At 43.2% G+C, this 20310-nt stretch overlaps 1 protein-coding gene across 3 annotated transcripts in view; it reads right to left on the bottom strand.

Moving 5' to 3' along the window:
• Positions 1 to 20310, bottom strand: part of HINFP (histone H4 transcription factor) — a 187113-nt gene that overhangs the window by 116683 nt on the left and 50120 nt on the right. Inside the window, exons 5-7 of one of the 3 annotated variants that reach the window (XM_056544847.1) lie at positions 18570 to 18647; positions 8549 to 8819; positions 6362 to 6446 (exon numbers count right to left, since the gene is read on the bottom strand). The exons of 1 other annotated variant lie outside the window; for it this stretch is intronic. In XM_056544847.1, the coding sequence (XP_056400822.1) occupies positions 6377 to 6446; positions 8549 to 8819; positions 18570 to 18647 (419 nt within the window). In that variant the 3' untranslated portion in view covers positions 6362 to 6376. Of the gene's footprint in view, positions 1 to 6361; positions 6447 to 8548; positions 8820 to 18569; positions 18648 to 20310 lie in introns of those variants that run through there. One more of the 3 variants, XM_056544845.1, reaches the window with a different exon arrangement.

Raw genomic sequence — 20310 nt, 5'->3', positions numbered from 1 at the left:
CCAGAGCAGAAGATCACCAATAATAGTGATCGCTGCAATGTCCTATGCATAGTACTGAACAGTATTAGCAATCAAATGATTGCTATAGATAGTCCCCTATGGGGACATAAAAAGTGTAAAAAAAAATTTGAAAAAATGTAAAATAAAAAGTAAAAAAAAAAAAAAAAAAAAGTGAAAATCCCCTTCCCCAATAAAAATGGTCCGTTTTTCCCATTTTACCCCAAAAAAGCTTAATTTTTTTTTATAACCATATTTGTTATTGCCGCTTGTGTAAATGTCCGAACTATCAAAATATAATGTTAATGATCCTGTATGGTGAATGGCGTAAACGTAAAAAATTTAAATAAAAAGTAAAAAAATGCAGCTTTTTTGTGACATTTTATTCAAAAAAATTTTTATAAAATTAATTAAATTTTATACATGCAAATGTGGTATCGATAAAAAAAGTACAGATGACGGCGCAAAAAATTAGCCCTCATCCCCCCTATATACGGAAAAATGAAAAAGTTATAGGTGGTCAAAATAGGGCAATTTTAGATTACTGATTTTGTACAAAAAGTTTTATAGATTTTTTTTTTAAGCGGTACAAAAATCTATCTAGCCATGTAATAAATAAAGTATCTAGCCATGGGTATCATTTTAATCGTATTGACCCACAAAATGAAGAAGACGTCATTTTTACCGTAAAGTGTACAGTGTGAAAACAAAACCCTCCAAAATGTGCAAAATTGTGGTTTTCGTTTAAATTTCCTCCCTAAAATATTTTTTTTTTTTTGGGGGGGGGAATTCACCGTACATTTTATGGTAAAATTAGAGGTTTCATTACAAAATAGAATTGGTCACGCAAAAAAACAAGCCCTTATATGGGTCTGAAGATGGAAATAAAATTGGCCTGGTCCTTAAGGTTAAAATATGCTCGGTCCTTAAAGGGGTACTCCAGTGGAAAAACGATTTTTTTTTCTTTTTTTAAATCAACTGGTGCCAGAAAGTTAAACATATTTGTAAATTACTTCTATTAAAAAAATCTTAATCCTTCCTGTATTTATTAGCTGCTGAATACTACAGAGGAAATTATTTTCTTTATGGAATGCTCTCTGATGACATCACGAACACACTGCTCTCTGCTGACTTTATTATAATAATAATAAGTCTTTATTTATTGTTGTCCTTAGTGGGATTTGAACCCAAGGACCCAGCACTGCAAGGCAGCAGTGCTAACCACTAAGCCACCATGCTGCCCTTAGCATACATCTGCTATGCACGGTTGCTAAAATGGACAGAGATGTCAGCAGAGAGCACTGTGGTCGTGATGTCATCAGTGTTCCAAAAAGAAAGGAATTTCCTCTGTAGCATTCAGCAGCTCATAAGTACAGGAAGGATTAAGATTTTTTAATCGAAGTAATTTAACTTTGTTTTAATGTTTAACTTTCTGGCACCAGTTGATTTTAAAAAGAAAAAAAAAATTGTTTTTCCACCGGAGTACCCCTTTAAGGGGGCCGCCATGCCCCCTCCATAAAGCTATATGGGAGAGCTGTTTGGCAATCTTCTGCTCTCCCATAGAGCTATATGGAGGGGCATGGCAGCCTCCGCTTCAGGCAGGGGTCATGACGTGCTCCTGTAGTGGAGACCCAGGGCCCCAAACAGGAGATCACGGGGGGCCCCAGTGCTCGGTCCCCTTCGGCTAGGGGATAAGTTTTTGTTCGTGATACTTGTCCTTTAAAAAATATGTTTTCCAGCGGAGTACCCCTTTAAGTCGGGGATTAACTTTATATTTTTATAGTTCAGACATTTATGCATGCAGCAATACCAAATATGTTTATTATTTATAACACTTTATTAAAATGGGGGTGATTTAAAATCTTTTTCACTTTTTTTTACATTTATTTTATACTTTTTTTAAGTCCCCATGGAGGACTATTTATAGCAATCATCAGATTGCTAATACTGTTCAGCAGTGCTATGCATAGGCATAGCAATGATCAGTATTATGGCTGATCTTCTGCTCTGGTCTGCTGGAAGGCAGATCAGAGCAGGAGACCCTGGGAAAGAGGCAGAGGCAGGTGAGGGGACCTCCGTCCGCCATCTTGGCTGATCTGATCCCCACGGCAGTGCCGCGGGCGATCAGATCAGCAATTAAAAGTGCTGCACTTCCGCAGATGCTGTGATCTGTACTGATCACAGCATCTGAGGGGTTACTGGTGGACATCAGCACGATTGTTTCCTTAAGGGGGTTTAGGGGGTCATCACTTCCCTCGTTCACCCTGACTAAACGGCTTTATGCCGGGTAGATCCACTGATGTTGAGAGGCTCCAGCTTAATATTTCCGCATCAGAGGGTGCTGCTTCTGCAGGCTTTGTCGCCAGTTTGGATGTTTACAAGACTTTTGACAGGATAGAGTGGCACAATCTTTGGTGATGGTTGCGTACCCTCCAATTTGGACCTCAATTTCGGACCTGGGTTCGGTTGCTTTATGACAGGTCTAGGGCTCGCATTCGTATGAATCTTGAGGTGTCTGACTCGTTTCTTCTGGGCAGGGGTACAAGGCAGGGCTGCCCTTTGTTCCTTTTTGTTTGGCTTAGCGGTGGAACCATTGGCGGCGATACGCACCGCCCAGTCTATTCATGGGTTGCGTAGGGGGCCCTTGGAGGAAAAGGTTTCTATATAAGCCGATGATACTCTGGTTTACCTGGCGGATGTGGAAGTCTCCTTACTGGCTTTGTTAGACCTCCTTGACCTCTTTGGCTCTTTTTCGGGCCTGCGTATCAATTGGGCCAGATCATCCTTGATGCCACTCTCTGGGAGTGTGGTTCTTCCGCCTTCTCTTCCCAATATCCTCCAGGTGGTGGATAGGTTTTATTATTTGGGGGTAGAGGTAATCTTATGCCTCTCTTGTCTAGCACTGCAGCTAGGTTACAGGCATGGCCCTCTTTACGCGGACAGAAGATCATTTATCTTCCTAAGTTTCTGTATCTCTTTCACCAGTTATCCCTCCAAAACGGTTTTTCAAACAATTGAATGGCATTCTGAGAGCCTTTTACCGGCAGGGTAGGCCTCTTCAGGCACCAAAGCAGCATGGAGGCCTAGCAGCTCTGAATATGCATGATTATTTCCTTGCTTCTCAGCTAGCATCCGCGGAATGGTAGATCGACCTGGATCTCTCTTATGTGACAACGGCTCTGGCGGGCTCCCTCATCAGTTCGTATTAGTCCTTGACTAATGCGCTATACGGGTACTCTTTACCTTCTTCTTTATTGGGTGCCATTAAAATGGTGGCAGTGGTTTGGTCAGTGTTTCTCCTAGAGCACCCCTGTGGGGCAATCCACATTTATGCACCTTCAGGAGTTGGAGGCTGGCTTTTGGAGCTTCCATGGAGTCAAATTTGTCATGCACTTGTTCGGAGAGAAAGCTTCATTTCACAAATTTTCTTATATGCAGACCCGCTTTAATGTCCCTCGGAGTTCCCATTTCCGGTATCTCCAGCTTACCCAAGCCTATGCATTACTTCAGTCTGTGGGACCTAATCCCTTCTCTTTGGCTTATTTGAAATGTGTAGAGGATGTGCAGAATCTTTCGGTGGAGAGAGGTTGAACTGACCCATTACTAGTCAGTGATTAGTGCTTGGGATATGCTTATTCAGTCTCATCTCATTCTATGCCTCTACTATACTCCTGTTAAACTGCATTGTATTGGGGTCTCTCCATCTGATAGCTGTTTTAGCTGTGAATAGTGGGTCACTTCTACATGCTGTGTGGAGTAGAGCCCTGCATCGGGATTGGGATCCCGCGGGGCTCCCGACCACGGCCCCACCCTCCGAGTACAGACACCACTGTTAAAAAAAAAAAAAACAACTGTGAGAGTATAAGTGGTAGAGGACAGTAAGAGCGTCAAGAGATCGAATTAGATAATTAGATCATAATAAAATATAAATGATTCCCACTTAAAAAATGCAGTTATATTAAATTAGGAATATAGAGGGATATTTATCTTCGTTGCTTTGGTAAGCAAGTTCTGTAGGCATTTTGTTTTGCTTATGTATGGCACATTCATCATACTATCACAGGGGGGTTGATAAATTTGGCTTACATAAGCAAAAACCAATAAATCACTTTTGAATACCATTATTTTAGCACACATAAGCAAAAACCAATAAATGACTTCCGAACACCAATTTGCAGCTTTGAATTTTATATATATATATATATATATATATATATATATGTTTGTTTATTACATTTTTTTACCACTTTTTTCCCCTAAATGCACTAACTTTTTTTTTCCTCATTTCAGATCTGTGTATCCTGTGGATTACTTTAGATTCGGAGGACCACGGTGACCAGTGTTTTTTTGTTTTTTTTTGTTTAATGTTAATAAAATGGTTAATGAGGGCTTTTGAGGGAGTGGTTTTTTGGAATAAAAGTTTATTTTTTATTTTTACTTACTTTACAGGCTTAGTAGTGGAAGCAGTCTTATAGAGTGAGTCCATTACTAAGCCGGGCTTAGTGTTAGCCACAGAAACAGCTAGCGCTAACCCCAATTATTACCCCGGTAACCACAGCCACAGGAGTGCCGGGAAAAGCTAGTACCAACAGGCCCGGAGCGTCAAAAATGGCGCTCCTGGGCTTGGCGGTAACAGGCTGGTGTTATTTAGGCTGTGGAGGGCCAGTAACAATGGTCCTTGCCCACCCTGGTAACTTCAAGCTGTTACTGCTTCGTTGGCATTTGTGAGAATAAAAATAGGGGGACCCTTATGCTTTTTCTTTTGCATAAACAATATAAAAGAAAAAAAATGCATAGGGTCCACCATATTTTTATTTTCTGCCAAATACCAACCAAGCAGCAACAGCCTGACGTTACCAGGGTGGGCGAGGACCATTGTTACTAGCCCTCCCAAGCCTAAATAAGGCCAGCCTGTTACCACCTAGGCCCAGGAGCACCATTTTTGACGCTCCGGGCCTGTTTGTACCGGGGTAATAATTGGGGGTTAGCGCTTGCTGTAATTGGGGACTCCGTCTATAAGACAGCTTCCACTACTAAGCCTGTCAAGTAAATAAATTTTAAAAAAACAACACGTTTAAAAAAAAATGTATTCCAAAAAACACTCCCCCACAAGCCCACGTTAACCATTTTATTAACATTAAACAAAAAGAAAAAAAAAAAACGCTGATCGACGCAGTCCACCGAATCCGAAGTAGTCTACAGGATACACGGCTCTGAAGTGAGAAAAAATAAAAATAAATAGGTTAATACATTTGTCACCCGCATCTCCAGTGCCGCACTACTACAACTCCCAGCATGCCCTTACAGTAAGGACATGCTGGGAGTTGTAGTCATGTGGTGCGGTAGATGTGCCGTGGAGTGACAAGCTTGTCACCTACCCCCCTTCCGCTGCAACTCGCCCGCCCCACAACTACAACTCCCAACATGCCTTTACACTTACAGTAAGGGCATGCTGGGAATTGTATTTGTGCAGCAGAGGGCAGGTGACAAGCTTGCCACCCGCCCCACAACTACAACTCCCAGCTTGTCCTTACTGTAAGGACACGCTGGGAGTTGTAATCGTGCAAGCCAGGGAAGTGGGCGGTAATGTGCTCCGCTTACTGACCACCAGTGATCAGAAAATCACTGTAATTTCATATTTTCCGCCGGGACCTGGCGAGAAATTTGAAATGACAGTAAACTCCGCTGCGCCATAGAAAAGGGAGCCCGGGTTGTCATAACACTGCAGCCACCCGGGACTCCCGCAGCAGTCTCTGCCATCCTTCAGCGTGTACCGCAGCACTGAGGGATGGCAGGGACGGCTCCTGCACATCTTCCAGCCCGTCTGCAGGAGTCCCGGGCGGCTCCAGAGTGATGCAAGCCCGGGCTCCTTTTAACATATAACGGAGTTTTAGTCCCTACTGTAAGATCAAATTTCCCGCGGGTCCCGTGATTGGCTGGTTGGTCCTGGCCAATCACGGGACCCAGCAGGGAATGTGAAATTACATTAGGGACTCCAAAAACCCTGCGGCGCCGATGTATGTAAAAAGGAGCCCGGGCTGGCATCACTCTTCAGTCGCCAGGGCTCCATCTGATTCTATCCCCGGTACTCTCACTTAATGATGCGGGCACTGATTTACATCGCCCCCCCCCCCCCCCCTTGTCTCCTACCCGCCCGCACATCTCTCGCCCGCTACCAGACTACAACTCCCAGCATGCTCTCACTGTAAGGGCATGCTGGGAGTTGTAGTCTTGCAACAGGTAGCAGACAGATGGGAAAGGTGCAGCACAGGCTGGTGTGAAACAAGGTGGGGATGTAAATCAGTGTGATCCGGGATCAGGTAGTCAGAAAAGCAGAAACATAAGCAAGGTTCAAGCTGGTGTAGATTCCTGGAGCTTTTTAATCAGATGCGCAGATCTGCGACAGTCGCAGTTGATAGATCAGGGTGCACTGGAAAGTTAAAAAACTTCTTCTTGAGCAAGATGTCAAAATGAGCGGAGGGAAGTAAACAAAAAAAAAAGTCGCAAATAAGCTGAGTTACTCCAAATATACGGGAAAATAAGCTCTACAAACTTTGATAAATCAGGGCCATAGTCTCTGCAATAAGAAGACCACACATACTGCAGAAAAAAATAAAAAGTCTAAAAAAGGTATCAACAGTCTTTAGCTACTACATAGCTGAAATCAATATGATAAGATTGTTTGTTGCTACTATGTAGCTATTGTGATCTCCTGTGTAAAGAATAAAAGTCTACTGCTAATATGTAAAGAATGGTAAGCACTATGGGGAAAATTAATTAAAACTTGTGTACATGAATAGTGGTGAAGTTGCCCATAGCAACCAGATTGATTCTTTCATTTTTACATGCTTCCTTAAAAATGAAAGAAGCACTACTCTTCCTCTGCACAGGTTTTGATAAATGGTTAAATTTATTGCAGGACAGGGTCTTTCTCAGGAGTGGGGCTTTATGGCCCTACCCTGAGGTTGTGTTGTGGCTCTTGGTGAGCATTTTAAATGTTTTTAAATGTGTGAGATCTATGTTATTGTTCTCTAATAAAAATCATGTGTATTAATTGCATATTGGTGGTGTGCGTTATTTATTCAGTGGTTGCTTTTCTTGGATACAAATTTTGATAAATGCCAATTTGCTATGGAAAGCTCATGTTCAAGTCTGATGCTACTATGTTGCTATTGATGGGAACTGTGAGCTTTCATAGTGTCCTGTAAAAATAAAGTCAGTACTACCATGCAGAGAGGGGCAATTCTTAGCGCTGTAGCAGTATCCTGTAAAACCTAGTCACTACTGCTCTATAGTCTATCACAATCCTCAGCGCTGTAGTGGTATCCTAAAGAAAAAAAATCCAGGCTATGCCCCCTCTAGCCCGATGCAAATGATTGTTCCTGTTGGAAGAAATAACAAGGGACTGTGTCCTGCTCACCCCACAGGATCACATGCTGGGGAAAGTATGCTTCTGGAGAAAAGGCGCTCAGTTTGAATTCCAGCCAGTAATGCCCATGTGATTGTAATGGCAAAGATAGTTATTTCTTAAAGGAAAACTGTAACATGTTCACTCCCGCACTAACCACAGGTACGGACGTATAGTGCGGGGGACACTGATTCATATGATCCCTACCTTGCCCGGATCTGTCCAGCTATTCGCCCTCAATCTTAGTTTTTCTATATATGCAAATGTGGCTGTAAAAGGCACGGGCGGGGTTTTCAGAAGCCTAGTGATACTGCGACATCAGCAATGCCCATCTGCAGCGCCGCCCACTTATGAATATTCATCCACCCCTCCCTCCAGCTCTCCCCACCGCTCCTAACTGGTCTTCACTGCACATGTCAGGAAGCAGCAAATGCGCAGTGAAGACCAGTTAGGAGTGGCGAGAGAGGCAGAGCCAGAGGGAGGAGAGATGAATATTCTTAAGTGGGCGGCACAGACATCACAGTGCCACTAGGCTCCTGAAAACCCCGCCGTGCCAGTTACAGCCACATTTGCATATATAGAAAAACTAAGATGGAGGGCAAACAGCTGGACGGATCCGGGCAAGGTAGGGATCATATGAATCAGCGTCCCCCGCACTATCAGTCAGTACCTGTGGTTAGGGCGGGAGTGAACATGTGACAGTTTTCCTTAAATAGCTGTTGCATACAATCAATCCTGGGGCTTATACATGGGGGAAACAAGCCAGATGCGTTTCAGACTTTTAAAAAACAACATCTGAAGAAAGTAGGAGCCTTCTGAAACACGTCTGGCTTGATTCCTCCAGATATCAGCCCCAGGATTGATTGTATGCAACAGTTATTAAGAACATCTTTACCACACACGGGGTTGGAAAGCGGGAATAAAGCAGAAGCTTCCAGAAATGCATTTGTCTTAGGGTACGTTCACACGTACGCAGATTTGACGTGCAGGATTTTCTGCTGCACATTTCAAATGTAAACTAAATGACTGAGCACAGGTTCTAATCTGCAGTTACAAATCCTGCGCATCAAATCTGCACAGGATCCTGTACGTGGGAAGGTACCCTTAAAAGGGGTATTCCAGATTTTTTTTTTGTGTCTGTACCTGTCTCTGATGGCTGGTCTCGCATTCTTATGTGATCTTTGCTCTGGATGTTCATTTTTAACTGCATAGGAAATGACTCCTGTCTCCAGTATTCCCAGGATGCAGTATGGCCGAGACACTACCTCACTAGTCAGGTGATGAAAGGGAGCCTTTTCTGTTTCAATGGGTGTAGAGAACACTGGAAATTGGCAACAGCTGGAGGCACCCTGATTGAAAAGCACTGGTCTTTTGCATGGATTTAAGCTCGTTTGTGGTTCAATGGGTAGGGTGGCTAGGAGAAAAGTGGAATTATGGGATTTGAAGTAAAAGATATAACAGGAAATACTCAGTTAACAAAAAGAAAGCCGCAGCTTTATGGTAATCTCACAACATTTAACCCAAAGATAAGCGCGGATTATTTCTAAACATGTCCATTACTGTCTAGCAGGTAAGTGCTAAAATCACCTTATGGTAGATAACCCCTTTAATTTCCCCAGGATTTATTGTATGCAACAACTATTAAAAAAATAACATCTTTGCCACAAACATATATTACTGGCACGCAGGCCCGTCCAGCAACAAAGAGCCCGTGCATGGCTTGCTGTGATAGACGGCCCGTCATCCCGACGGCCGACTGGGCACAACTTGTTGTGCTGTAGAAGATAGAGCAGGAGAACAGCACAAGGGATCAAATTAGACACTTGTACTTTCTTTCTACAGGAACAATCATTTGCATTGGACTAGAAAGGGCATAGCCTGCATTTTTGTGCACAGCTCTGCATTTTCTTTAGGTTGTGATAAACTGCACAGCAGTAGCGACTTCTTTTAAAAGGATACCACTACAGTGCTGGAAATTGCCTCAAACTGCATTGCAGTACTGACTGTTTTACAGGACACCATGGAAGGGCACATAGTAGCATTAGACTTTCATAGGAGATCGCTAGTACTTACCATAAGCTACATAGCAGCACTAGACTATGTTATTCTTTCCACAGGAGACAACCATAGCTACATGGGCCTCATTTACTAAGAATGGAGTGTAGATTTCTTTGTTTTTGCTTTTTTCACACATTCATACAAGCTGTGTTTTTTCAGTGCTCAAACCACCACATTTTATGTGAAAACATAAGTAAATTTGTAATTTTTTTTCCACAAATGTCAGGACCATGCCTCTTTTCCAGAGACACTCCCATTTTATCGGAAGCTGCACCACTTTTTCAGGTTTTCTGAGAAAAGTGGAGAGTTCGTAGGGTCTTTTGGATTTATTTTTTTGGTCACAAATTCTAGCGTTTGAAACATGCAATACAAAAACCCTACAAAATCTACTCGGAAAAGCCTTAAGGCTGGGTTCACACCACGTTTTGTAAAATACGGCTCCCGTATACGGTTGGGAGGAGGGGGGGCGGGGCTTAATCGCGGCAGCCGTATTCGGGAACCGTATTTAATGTATGTCTATGAGCCGACCGGAGTGAACCGCAGCCTCCGGTCGGCTTCGTTTTCGGCCGTATGCGGTTTCCCGACCGCAGGCAAAAACGTGGTCGACCACGTTCTTGCCTGCGGTCGGGAAACCACATACGGCCGAAAACGAAGCCGACCGGAGGCTGCGGTTCACTCCGGTCGGCTCATAGACATACATTAAATACGGTTCCCGAATACGGCTGAGTGCGGGCACCACCATTAAGCCCCGCCCCCCCTCCTCCCAACCGTATACGGGAGCCGTATTTAACATAACGTGGTGTGAACCCAGCCTTAGTGAGGTCCATTATTGTATTGATTTCAGCTACACAGTAGCTTAAAGGGGTTATCCAGGAAAAAAACTTAGAGATATATATCTCTCTCTCTCTCTCTCTCTCTCTCAACTGGCTCCAGAAAGTTAAACGGATTTGTAAATTACTTCTATTAAAAAATCTCAACCCTTTCAGTACTTATGAGCTGCTGAAGTTGAGTTGTTCTTTTCTGCCTAAGTGCTCTCTGATGACACGTGTCTCTGGAACTGTCCAGAGTAGAAGCAAATCCAGATAGAAAACCACTTCTACTCTGTGCAGTTCCCGAGACAAGCAGAGATGTCAGAAGAGAGCACTGTTGCTAGACAGAAAAGAACAACTCAACTTCAGCAGCTGATAATTATTGGAAGGAAGAAATTTACAAACCTAGGTTTAGACACTGTCTGAACTAGAGCATTAGAAACACGCACTGCTTCTCCAGAAGCCGGCACACCTATTGAAACAAGCTACTTATCCATCGACTGCATCAGCTGGGAGTCTCACCTACCTGCCACACAGACTTGCCTCACACGCTACTATCTGCACAAGGATCCTGATCTGGCTGATCAAACAGAGGTCCGATACCAACACAGCCGCACGCCGCCGCCGCTACGGACCTCCGTCGTGGGAGCTCCTTGCCAGAGCCCCGCGGCTAGACGAATTTCAATCAACGTCTACCACATCAACTTTACCATCTTTGGCCCATCGAAGTACGGAGACCAGCAGACAGGGTGAGAGACAACTAATCCCTTCATACTCTTGAACAGCTTAGTCTGTTAACCAAAGACTGTTTCACATTATTGCCGGACTAACAGTTTATGCCGGATAACCGGCCGATAACCTATCAACAACTTAACAACAGCAGTGCCATTCTTACCTATATATACCATTAGGGCCCAATGGTAAAATATCATATACACTATCAGTCTAGTGATGTTTTATTAATTTAATTTTTAAACTGATTTTATATTGTGAACAACATTGTATAATAAATTGTTTTGCATTTCTATCAATTAAACTGTCTAATTTTTGTTCACTGTGTATCGTCCTTGAGGTGTGGTTAATACATTATTACTATTTTATTATTGTTGATCAGTGGGGACTCATCTTTTTAACCACATATACCTCGGACATGGGTTGTGAGCTGCACACATCAGTTTTCTTTTAATTTACAAACCCGTTTAACTTCCTGGAGCCGGTTGATAAAAAAAAAAAAAAAAAAAGTTTTTTCCTGGAATATCCCTTTAACCCCTTGGGGACCAAGCCCATGTTGACCCTAAGGACCAGAGCATTTTTTGTAATACTGACCACTGTCACTTTAAGCATTAATAACTCTGGGATTCTTTAACCTATCATTCTTATTCCAAGATTGTTTTTTCGTGACATATTCTACTTTAACATAGTGGTAAAATTCCGTCATTATTTACATCCTTTTTTGGTGAAAGATCCCTAAATTTCATGAAAATTTTGATGTAGCATTTATGTAGCATTTTTCTAATTTTGAAACTCTCTGCTTGTAAGGAAAATGGATATTCCAAATAAATTATATATTGATTCACAAATACAATGGGGGATATTTATCAAAGGATTTAGACAGTTTTTTTTCCTGTCTAAATTTGTCGCACAGAAAGTCACAGTCTAAATAGGTGTGACTTTTCTGCGACTTTTGCTCTAGAGGATTTTTAGAACATGATGCATGCTAGTCTATTTTAGATGGAAATGCATTGGAAAATGCATTGGTGCTGAATTTATCAAAAGCGACTTTTCAGCGACAAGTCGCATCGGCTGAAAGTACGCCAAAAGTACGTCATTTTCACGAAAATTTCAAAATCACATTTTTTCAGAGACCAGTTAAGTTTGAAGTGGATTTGAGGGGCCTTTCTGTGAGAAATACCCCATAAATGACCCCATTATAGAAACTACACCCCTCAAAGTATTCAAAATGACATTCAGAAAGTTTGTCAACCCTTTAGGTGTTTAACAAGAATAGCAGCAAATTGGAGGAGAAAAATCTAAATATGAATTTTTTTTCACTAACATGTTCTTGTAGAACCATATTTTTTATTTTTACAAGGGGTAAAAGGAGAAAAAGCCCCTCGAAATTTGTAACTCAATTTCTCTCGAGCAAGGAAATACCTCATATGTGGGTGCACTAGAGGGCTCAGAAGGGAAAGAGCGACAATGGGATTTTAAAAAGAGTGAATTATGCTGAAATGGTTTTTGGGGGGCAGGTCGCATTTAGGAAGCCCCCATGGTGCCAGAACAGCAAAACACACACCACATGGCAGACTATTTTGGAAACTACACCCCTCTAGGAAAGTAACAAGGGGTACAGTGAGCCTTAACACCACACAGGTGTTTGACAAATTTTCAATAAAGTTGGACATGAAAATGAAAATGTTTTTTTTCCCTAAAATTTTACCCCAAATTTTTCATTTTTACAAGGGGTAATAGGTGAAAATGTCCCCCCAAAATGTGAAACCCCGTTTCTCTCGAGTAAGGAAATACCTCATATGTGGATATAAAGTGATCTGCAGGTGGACTAGAGGGCTCAGAAGTGAAGAAGCGACATTGGGTTTTTGGAAAGCGAATTTTGCTGAAATGGTTTTCGCGGGGCATGTCATTTAGGAAGCCCCTATGGTGCCAGAACAGCAAAAAACACCCCACATGGCACACTATTTGGGAAACTACACCCCTCAAGGAACATAAGGAGTACAGTGAGAATTCACACCCAACTGGCGTTTGACAGATCTTTGTAACAGTGGGCTGTCCAAATGAAAAATTACATTCGTCATTTTCACAGACCACTGTTTCAAAAATCTGTCAGACACCTGTGTGGTGTAAATGCTCACTGCACCCCTTATTACATTCCATGAGGGGTGTAGTTTCCAAAATGGGGTCACATGTGTGTCTTTATTTTATTACTTTTATGTCAGAACCGCTTTAACCAGCAGCCACCCCTGTGCAAATCACCAGTTTAGGCCGTACTTGGGAGAAAGTGTGTTATAAATTTTGGGGTCTTTTTTTCCCCATTTACCTCTTATAAAAATGAAAAGTATGGGGCAACACCAGCATGTTGGTATAAAATTTTTTTTTTTAACTAACATGCTGGTGTATACCCCAACTTTACATTTTCATAAGGGGTAAAAGGGGAAAAAAGCCACCCAAAATTTGTAGCGCAATTTCTCCCGAGTACGGAGATACCCCGTATGTCGCCCTAAACTGTTGCCTTGAAATACGACAGGGCTCTGAAGTGAGAGCACCATGCGTATTTGAGGCCTAAAATAGGGATTTTCATAGGGGTGGACCCGGATGCAAGAGTTACACTTACCTCCGCCACCAAAAATACTGTGTGTCAGTTTTCCCCAAACAGGGTGCCTCCCGCTGCTGCAAAAATATGCCTGGACAGTTAATGGCTGTCCTGCAATACTGGGAATTGTTATTTTGCAACAGCTGGAGGCTCCGTTTTGGAAAAACTGACGTACAAGACGTTTTTTATATTTATTGGGGGGGCCCACAGTGTAAGGGTGGTGTAGTGTATATGTAGCGTTTTACTCTTTATTTAGGGTTAGTGTAGTGTTTTTAGGGTACATTCACATGGGCGGAGGTTTACAGTGTGTTTCCCGCTGCAGCGGAAAATTTGCCGCATCTCAAACTTGAAGCGGGAAACTTGCTGTAAACCCCCGCACGTGTGAATATACTCTGTACATTCACGTGGGGGAGGTGGTGAGGGGAAAACTACAACTCGCAGCATTCACTGACAGACCGTGCATGCTGGGAGTTGTTGTTATGCAACAACTGGAGGCACACTGGTTGGGATTTGGAAACACAGTTAGATAACAGACTACCGCAGTGTTTCCGCATCACTGTCTGTTTCCTAACTCAGTGTTTCCCAACCAGTGTGCCTCCAGCTGTTGTAAACTACATCTCCCAGCGTGCATGGTCTGTCAGTGCATGCTGGGAGTTGTACTTTTGTAACAGCAGGAGGCACACAGGTTGGGAAACACTGAGTTAAGAAAAATACAATGTTTCCCAACCAGTGTGCCTCCAGCTGTTGTAAACTACATCTCCCAGCGTGCATGGTCTGTCAGTGCATGCTGGGAGTTGTACTTTTGTAACAGCAGGAGGCACACAGGTTGGGAAACACTGAGTTAAGAAAAATACAATGTTTCCCAACCAGTGTGCCTCCAGTTGTTGCAATACCACAACTCCCAGCACGCCCAGACAGCCGAAGGACATGTTGGGAGTTGTAGTTATGTAACAACTGGAGGAGACCAGTTTATAGACCACTGTGTAGTGGTCTCCAGACTGTAGCCCTCCAGATGTTGCAAAACTTCAACTCCAAGCATGCCCAGACTGCCCAGGCATGCTGGAAGCTGTAGTTCGGCAACATCTGAAGGGCCAGATGTTGTTGAACTACAAATCCCAGCATGCCTGGACAGTCTCGGCATGCTTTGAATTGACATCTGAAGCGCTACAGTTTGGACACCACTCTATAGTGGTCTCCAAACTGTGCCCTTCCTGATGTTGCAAAACTACAACTCCCAGCATGCTGAGACTGTCCAGGTATGCTGGGAGTTGTAGTTTTGCAACATCTTAAGGGCCAGATGTTACAGAACTACAACTCCCAGCATGCCTGGACTGTCGGGGCATGCTGAGAGTTGCAGTTTTGCAACATCTGGAAGGACACAGTTTGGAGACCACTGCACAGTGGTCTCCAAAGTGTGGGCCTCCAGATGTTGCAAAACTACAACTCCCAGCATGCCCGGACAGCCAAAGGCTGTCTGTGCATGCTGGGAGTTGTAGTTCTGAAACTCCTAGAAGCTGCAGTGAAGATCAAAGTGATCTTCAATGCAGCATCTGACACCGCCGCCGCACCACTTGCCTTCCGCTGGTCCTGGTCCCCGCGTGACTGCCGCCGGTCCTCAGGTAACGGCCACTGGTCCCCGTCACATCCACGGCCCCTGCACCTCGCTGCCATCTTTCCCCGCTCTGCCCCAACATCCAGGGGAGGGCAGAGCAGGGGAAATTAACGTTCCACCCCGCCCCTGCCCTTCGATTTGCCGATCAGTCTGCCGATCGGCTAATCGCAGGGGATAGGAGGAGGTGGCACACTGCCACCTCGCTCCTATCCTCTAGGATGATCGGGGCTGTCTCCGACAGCTCCGATCATCCCTATTTTCCAGGCTATCGGGTCATCAGAGACCCGATCAGCCCGCAATAGCCGCAAGTTGCCCATCTGAATTGATCGGCGATTTGCGGGGATTGCCCACATGGGGGGTCTCAGGGCCCCCCCAGGCATTTGCGGACCGAAATTCCCACGGGCGTACAGGTACGCTCTTGGTCCTTAAGTACCAGGGAACAAGGGCGTACCTGTAAGCCCTTCGTCCCCAAGAGGTTAAGACTGTTGGGGGAAATTCATCAAGACCTGTGTAGAGGAAAAGTGGTAAAGTTGTCCATAGCAACCAGATTGTGTTTTTAATTTTTAAAAGGCCTCTGAAAAATGAAACAACCAATCTGATTGGTTGCTATGGGCAACTGGTCAGTTTTCCCTCTACACAGATTTTTATAAATCTCCACCAATGTGTTATTTTACTGAAAGCTTTGGCCATATATTCCTAATTTAATATAATATAACTGCATTTTTAAGGGGAATCATATATTGTGACTTTTTATTGTTATTTATTATAATATTTTACTATTTTATTACAAACCTTCTGAAAGGAAGGTGGTCGCAAGGGCCCTGTGAAACACCTTTCCTGGTGCTAGTTATTTTCTGATGAATACACATTTCACTGTAATCTAATGGTCTAATCTTATTCGATCTCTTGACACGCTCACTGACCTCTACTACTTTATACTCACTGTTTTTCTGTTACTTCACCCATCCCTTTTTCCCTTTCTATATCTATATATAACTTAATTTTCTGGCTACCCTTCCCACTTATACCTACAGTTAGCAGATATCCCAATCAGAGAGAATCTGAACCCTTTGATTTTCCTTATCTGTTCTAATACATATTAGGCAGTTAACCTCTGTTCCCCCTGCTAATTAGTTCGCATCATGTTTTTGATGTACGGTTCCCGTATCCAGTTTCAGTTAGAAAACCGTATGTCAAACCGTATTCATTGACAATCAATTGAAAACTGTATGCCCGACTGACTATACGGTTGTGTCCAGAGTTTACCACGGTGTTGAGTAAGGGTGAAAAAACTTATATGGTTATTATAACATGGGAATCAATTAGAACCGTAAGTCTCTATGGTTTAATATGGTTTGCGCTATGCGGGTTTTTGGACTTTGAACATGCGCAATGCAAGCTCTCTCACTTTTCCTTGGAATTTCAATGGAACAAGTGGAACGTTATTAAAATGTGAAGACAAAGTTACAACCGTATGTTTTTTTTTTGTTTATCAAAAAATGTATGCAACCATATTGAAAATTAATCTATTTTCAAACCGCATACGGTTTAAAACAGTATACAGTTTTGTTTTTGAACACACGGTTGCATACGGTTTGATCCAGTTTGGAGGAATATGTTTTTACAAAAAAAAAAAACGGATAGCAAACATTATAGCAAAAACGTGATGTGAATGCAGCCTTAATCTGTTGGGAGGATGCCAATATCAAGACAAAGGATTAGTTGAAACGTGAATTAGGGTAGCATCATCCCTACACACCATTACAACATTGGTAGTGTATCTTGATCTTTGATGTTTCTACTCCTTCCCTGAATGTGATTGTTAAAGTAAAGTGGTTATTAGCGATGCCCACCCCCTCCCGACGCACTTAGCTTTGATGAGCAACAGACAGACCTACAGACGTCAGTGATTGGCTGAGTGGCAAAGTGGCATTCAGTGGCAGCGCAGCGATACCAGAGGCTAAGGGGGAAGGGGGGGGGGCAATAGGGGTTCAAGGTAGGCAAGTTGAGGCATTTATTTTTATTTAAAAACCATCCTGGGCACATTAGTTAAAAGGATCATAATTTATCATATATAATGATATGCGTTATATATGGTGAAATCTTCATCCTCCCCATCGCAGGGAATGTTACTACCTTCAGGGATGGTGAGAATCTGAAGTTTCAAAGTCTCCCTCACCGGCCTACCCAAGTAAGTAATCCCCTGGGGGTATAGCTATACTAACCTAGTCCATGCAGCAGTGCTGTAATCATGCCCTCATCACTGCTCTGCTCAGTCTGCTTAAAGAGCAATGAAGCGGACTGTCAATCATGCGGAGAGGGAGTGATTTCAGCGCAGCCGACAGGATTAGATAAGTATTGACCCTGCCCAAAGAACTACAGTGACCCCCCCGACCTACAATGGCCCCGACATACTATAATTTCAACATGCAATGGCCTCTCAGAGGCCATCGTATGTTGAAGGCAGCATCAACATACGATGCTTTTGTATGTCGGGGCCATCGCATAAACAGCTATCCAGCAGCGCAGACTGCTTCAGCTGCCATCGGATAGCTGTTTACGGTGCCCCGTGTGGTCCGCTGACGATCACTTACCTGTCCTCGGGGCTCCGGTGCGTCCTCTTCGGGATCCCCTCCATCGTCGGCGCTCTCCATCGTCGTCATCACGTCGCTGCGCACGCTGTCACGTCATCCAATAGGAGCGGCGTGCGTAGCGGCGTGATGGCGGTGCCGGAGAGCGAGGATGCCGGGGAAGCAGAGGCCTTGCCGGAGCGTCGGGGACACCCCGGGACGCGGCGACATCCAGCGCAGCGGTGACGAGCGATGACCGTCCGGAGCGGCGGGGACACTCGAGTCCAACTTCCTATACCAGTGGTCTTCAACCTGCGGACCTCCAGATGTTGCAAAACTACAACTCCCAGCATGCCCGGACAGCCAATGGGTGTCCGGGCATGCTGGGTGTTGTAGTTTTGCAACATCTGGAGGTCCGCAGGTTGTAGACCACTGTCCTATACTTTACATTGCACGGATCCCTCAACGTACGATGGTTTCAACAAACGATGGTCCGTTTGGAACAGATTACCATCGTATGTTGAGGGACCACTGTACTTACTGAGGCAGCGGTAGAGACATTAAATCTTCAGATCGTCATCAACACTGTGGGCAGTGAACGTCCCTCAGGGATGGTGAGGATGAAGATTTTACCATAGATAACATGTTATCATGCGTTCTATATTGTAAAATCTAATGCTTGGTTCCTTTAAAAAAAAATTGCTAAATAACCCCTGTAATATCACAGTTCTGCATTTTTAAAATCTACAAGTATTGCTAATACATCAAAATATATTCTATAATTTACCATGGTTTCGCATGTGGTCTCGCAGCAGGCGTTCTGTTGCAAACCTCTTGGAGCAATGTGTGCACTGGAACCTATGTTCTACAGGTACAAAAAGTTTACATGAAAACAAAAAGTATATCATACATCGGCAGCAGTTGTGAATGCAATGATATAATAAAAAGCTAACTACATAATTGCCTGCAACTAAAAAGGGACAATAATTGCGGTCTTCATATTACATATACATGTGCACAGCTTTCCCTAACTGTATACAGCGGGTGAAATAAGTATTGAAGACGTCACCATTTTTCTCACTAAATACGGTTTCCTTGAGACAACAATACCTGCTAGTTCCAGGTCTTTTTGAAGCTCTCCACAAGTGGTCCATGGCTGCTGCACAACTCATCTGATTATTCTTTTCACACCTCAGAAATCTTGCAAGGAGCGTATGGCTGAGGCAAATTTATATTGAAATGACATTCAGAAGCTTAGAAATACACCTGTAACCCTTCATTATTATGTTTTGCAACAATTAGATTGTAAAGGTCTTCAAACAACATTTTGCTTTCACCCATCATGAGATGTGTCTTGTGTGACACCTTGCAATCAGACCTTTTTGTAGGAAAACAGTTGGGACTGAACTAGCTGATATTATTTTGCACTGACAAGGGTCTGGAAATATATTTAGTGAGAAAAATAGTAGCCTGTTCAATACTTTTATCACCTGCTGTATATCCAGCAGTATGCAGAGGTTCTGTGAAATCATAATTGTGGGAGCACCTGTCTGTATCAAGTCTTGGATCTTGCCACCTGATTAAGATGGAAAGATTTGAAGAGAATAAATAGGTAATTGCTATTACGGTAATTATTTATACAAAAATCTGTTTATATTAATGCAGTTCGACGGCAGCATATGAACACTGCCTAAGTGTTGGAGCTCCACTTTTCTGCTGACATAAGGAGAGGCAGATATAGCATCTCTCTCTGGCAGTACTTTCTCCTGTTTCAACAAAAAACTAGGCATGTTAAAATGCAAAACCCCAAATATTGTTTCCACCCCAATACTGGCAGACAATTGCTATTACAAATATTTTACAACAAAATGTGTGCCAATAAAGTGGCTTACATGACTTTACATTGCAGAATACAATTTTTTTTTTTATAAAATGACATTGTCGCAGCTGAAGGTGTAACAGACAAGGCCAATGAGACGTTTCAGGGGATCCTCCCCTTACTCATGAGTACTAGACTATGTGGATAGAAAACTTAAGGGGTACTCCGCTGAAAAAAATCTTATCCCCTATCCAAAGGATAGAGAACAAGATGTCTAACCGCGGGTGTCCTTTGGATAGGGTATAACATGTTTTCAGCGGAGTACCCAGAAGTCAAGTCCTGGGGAAAAAAGTGAGGGAACTCACCCAAGATTTCAACGCAAGGGCTGGTCCTATTAATGGGAAGTGTTCCTGCTGTGAAAAAAAGTGAAGGAACTCAGTTCCCACATGTTCACACGCTAAATATTAATAGTGACCAAACATAGATAGTTATAAATATTTAGAAAAGGGTCACACGTGCCTTAATTTGCTGTGTACTTTCTGCACAGTCAAAAAAAACTAATGGGGATTTTACACCCTTTTTTGGATGTCTTATAATATCACCTTTTATAATTCCACAGCAATGTGAACATTACACGTGCAGCAAAAAAAGTTTGGCAGAGCTTTTTTCTTCTCTTAGCCATAACATCTAATTAATATATCACCTATTG

Source organism: Hyla sarda, chromosome 10 (genome assembly GCF_029499605.1).
Source record: "Hyla sarda isolate aHylSar1 chromosome 10, aHylSar1.hap1, whole genome shotgun sequence".
NCBI lineage: Eukaryota > Metazoa > Chordata > Amphibia > Anura > Hylidae > Hyla > Hyla sarda.
This window is presented reverse-complemented; position numbering and strand designations above follow the sequence as displayed.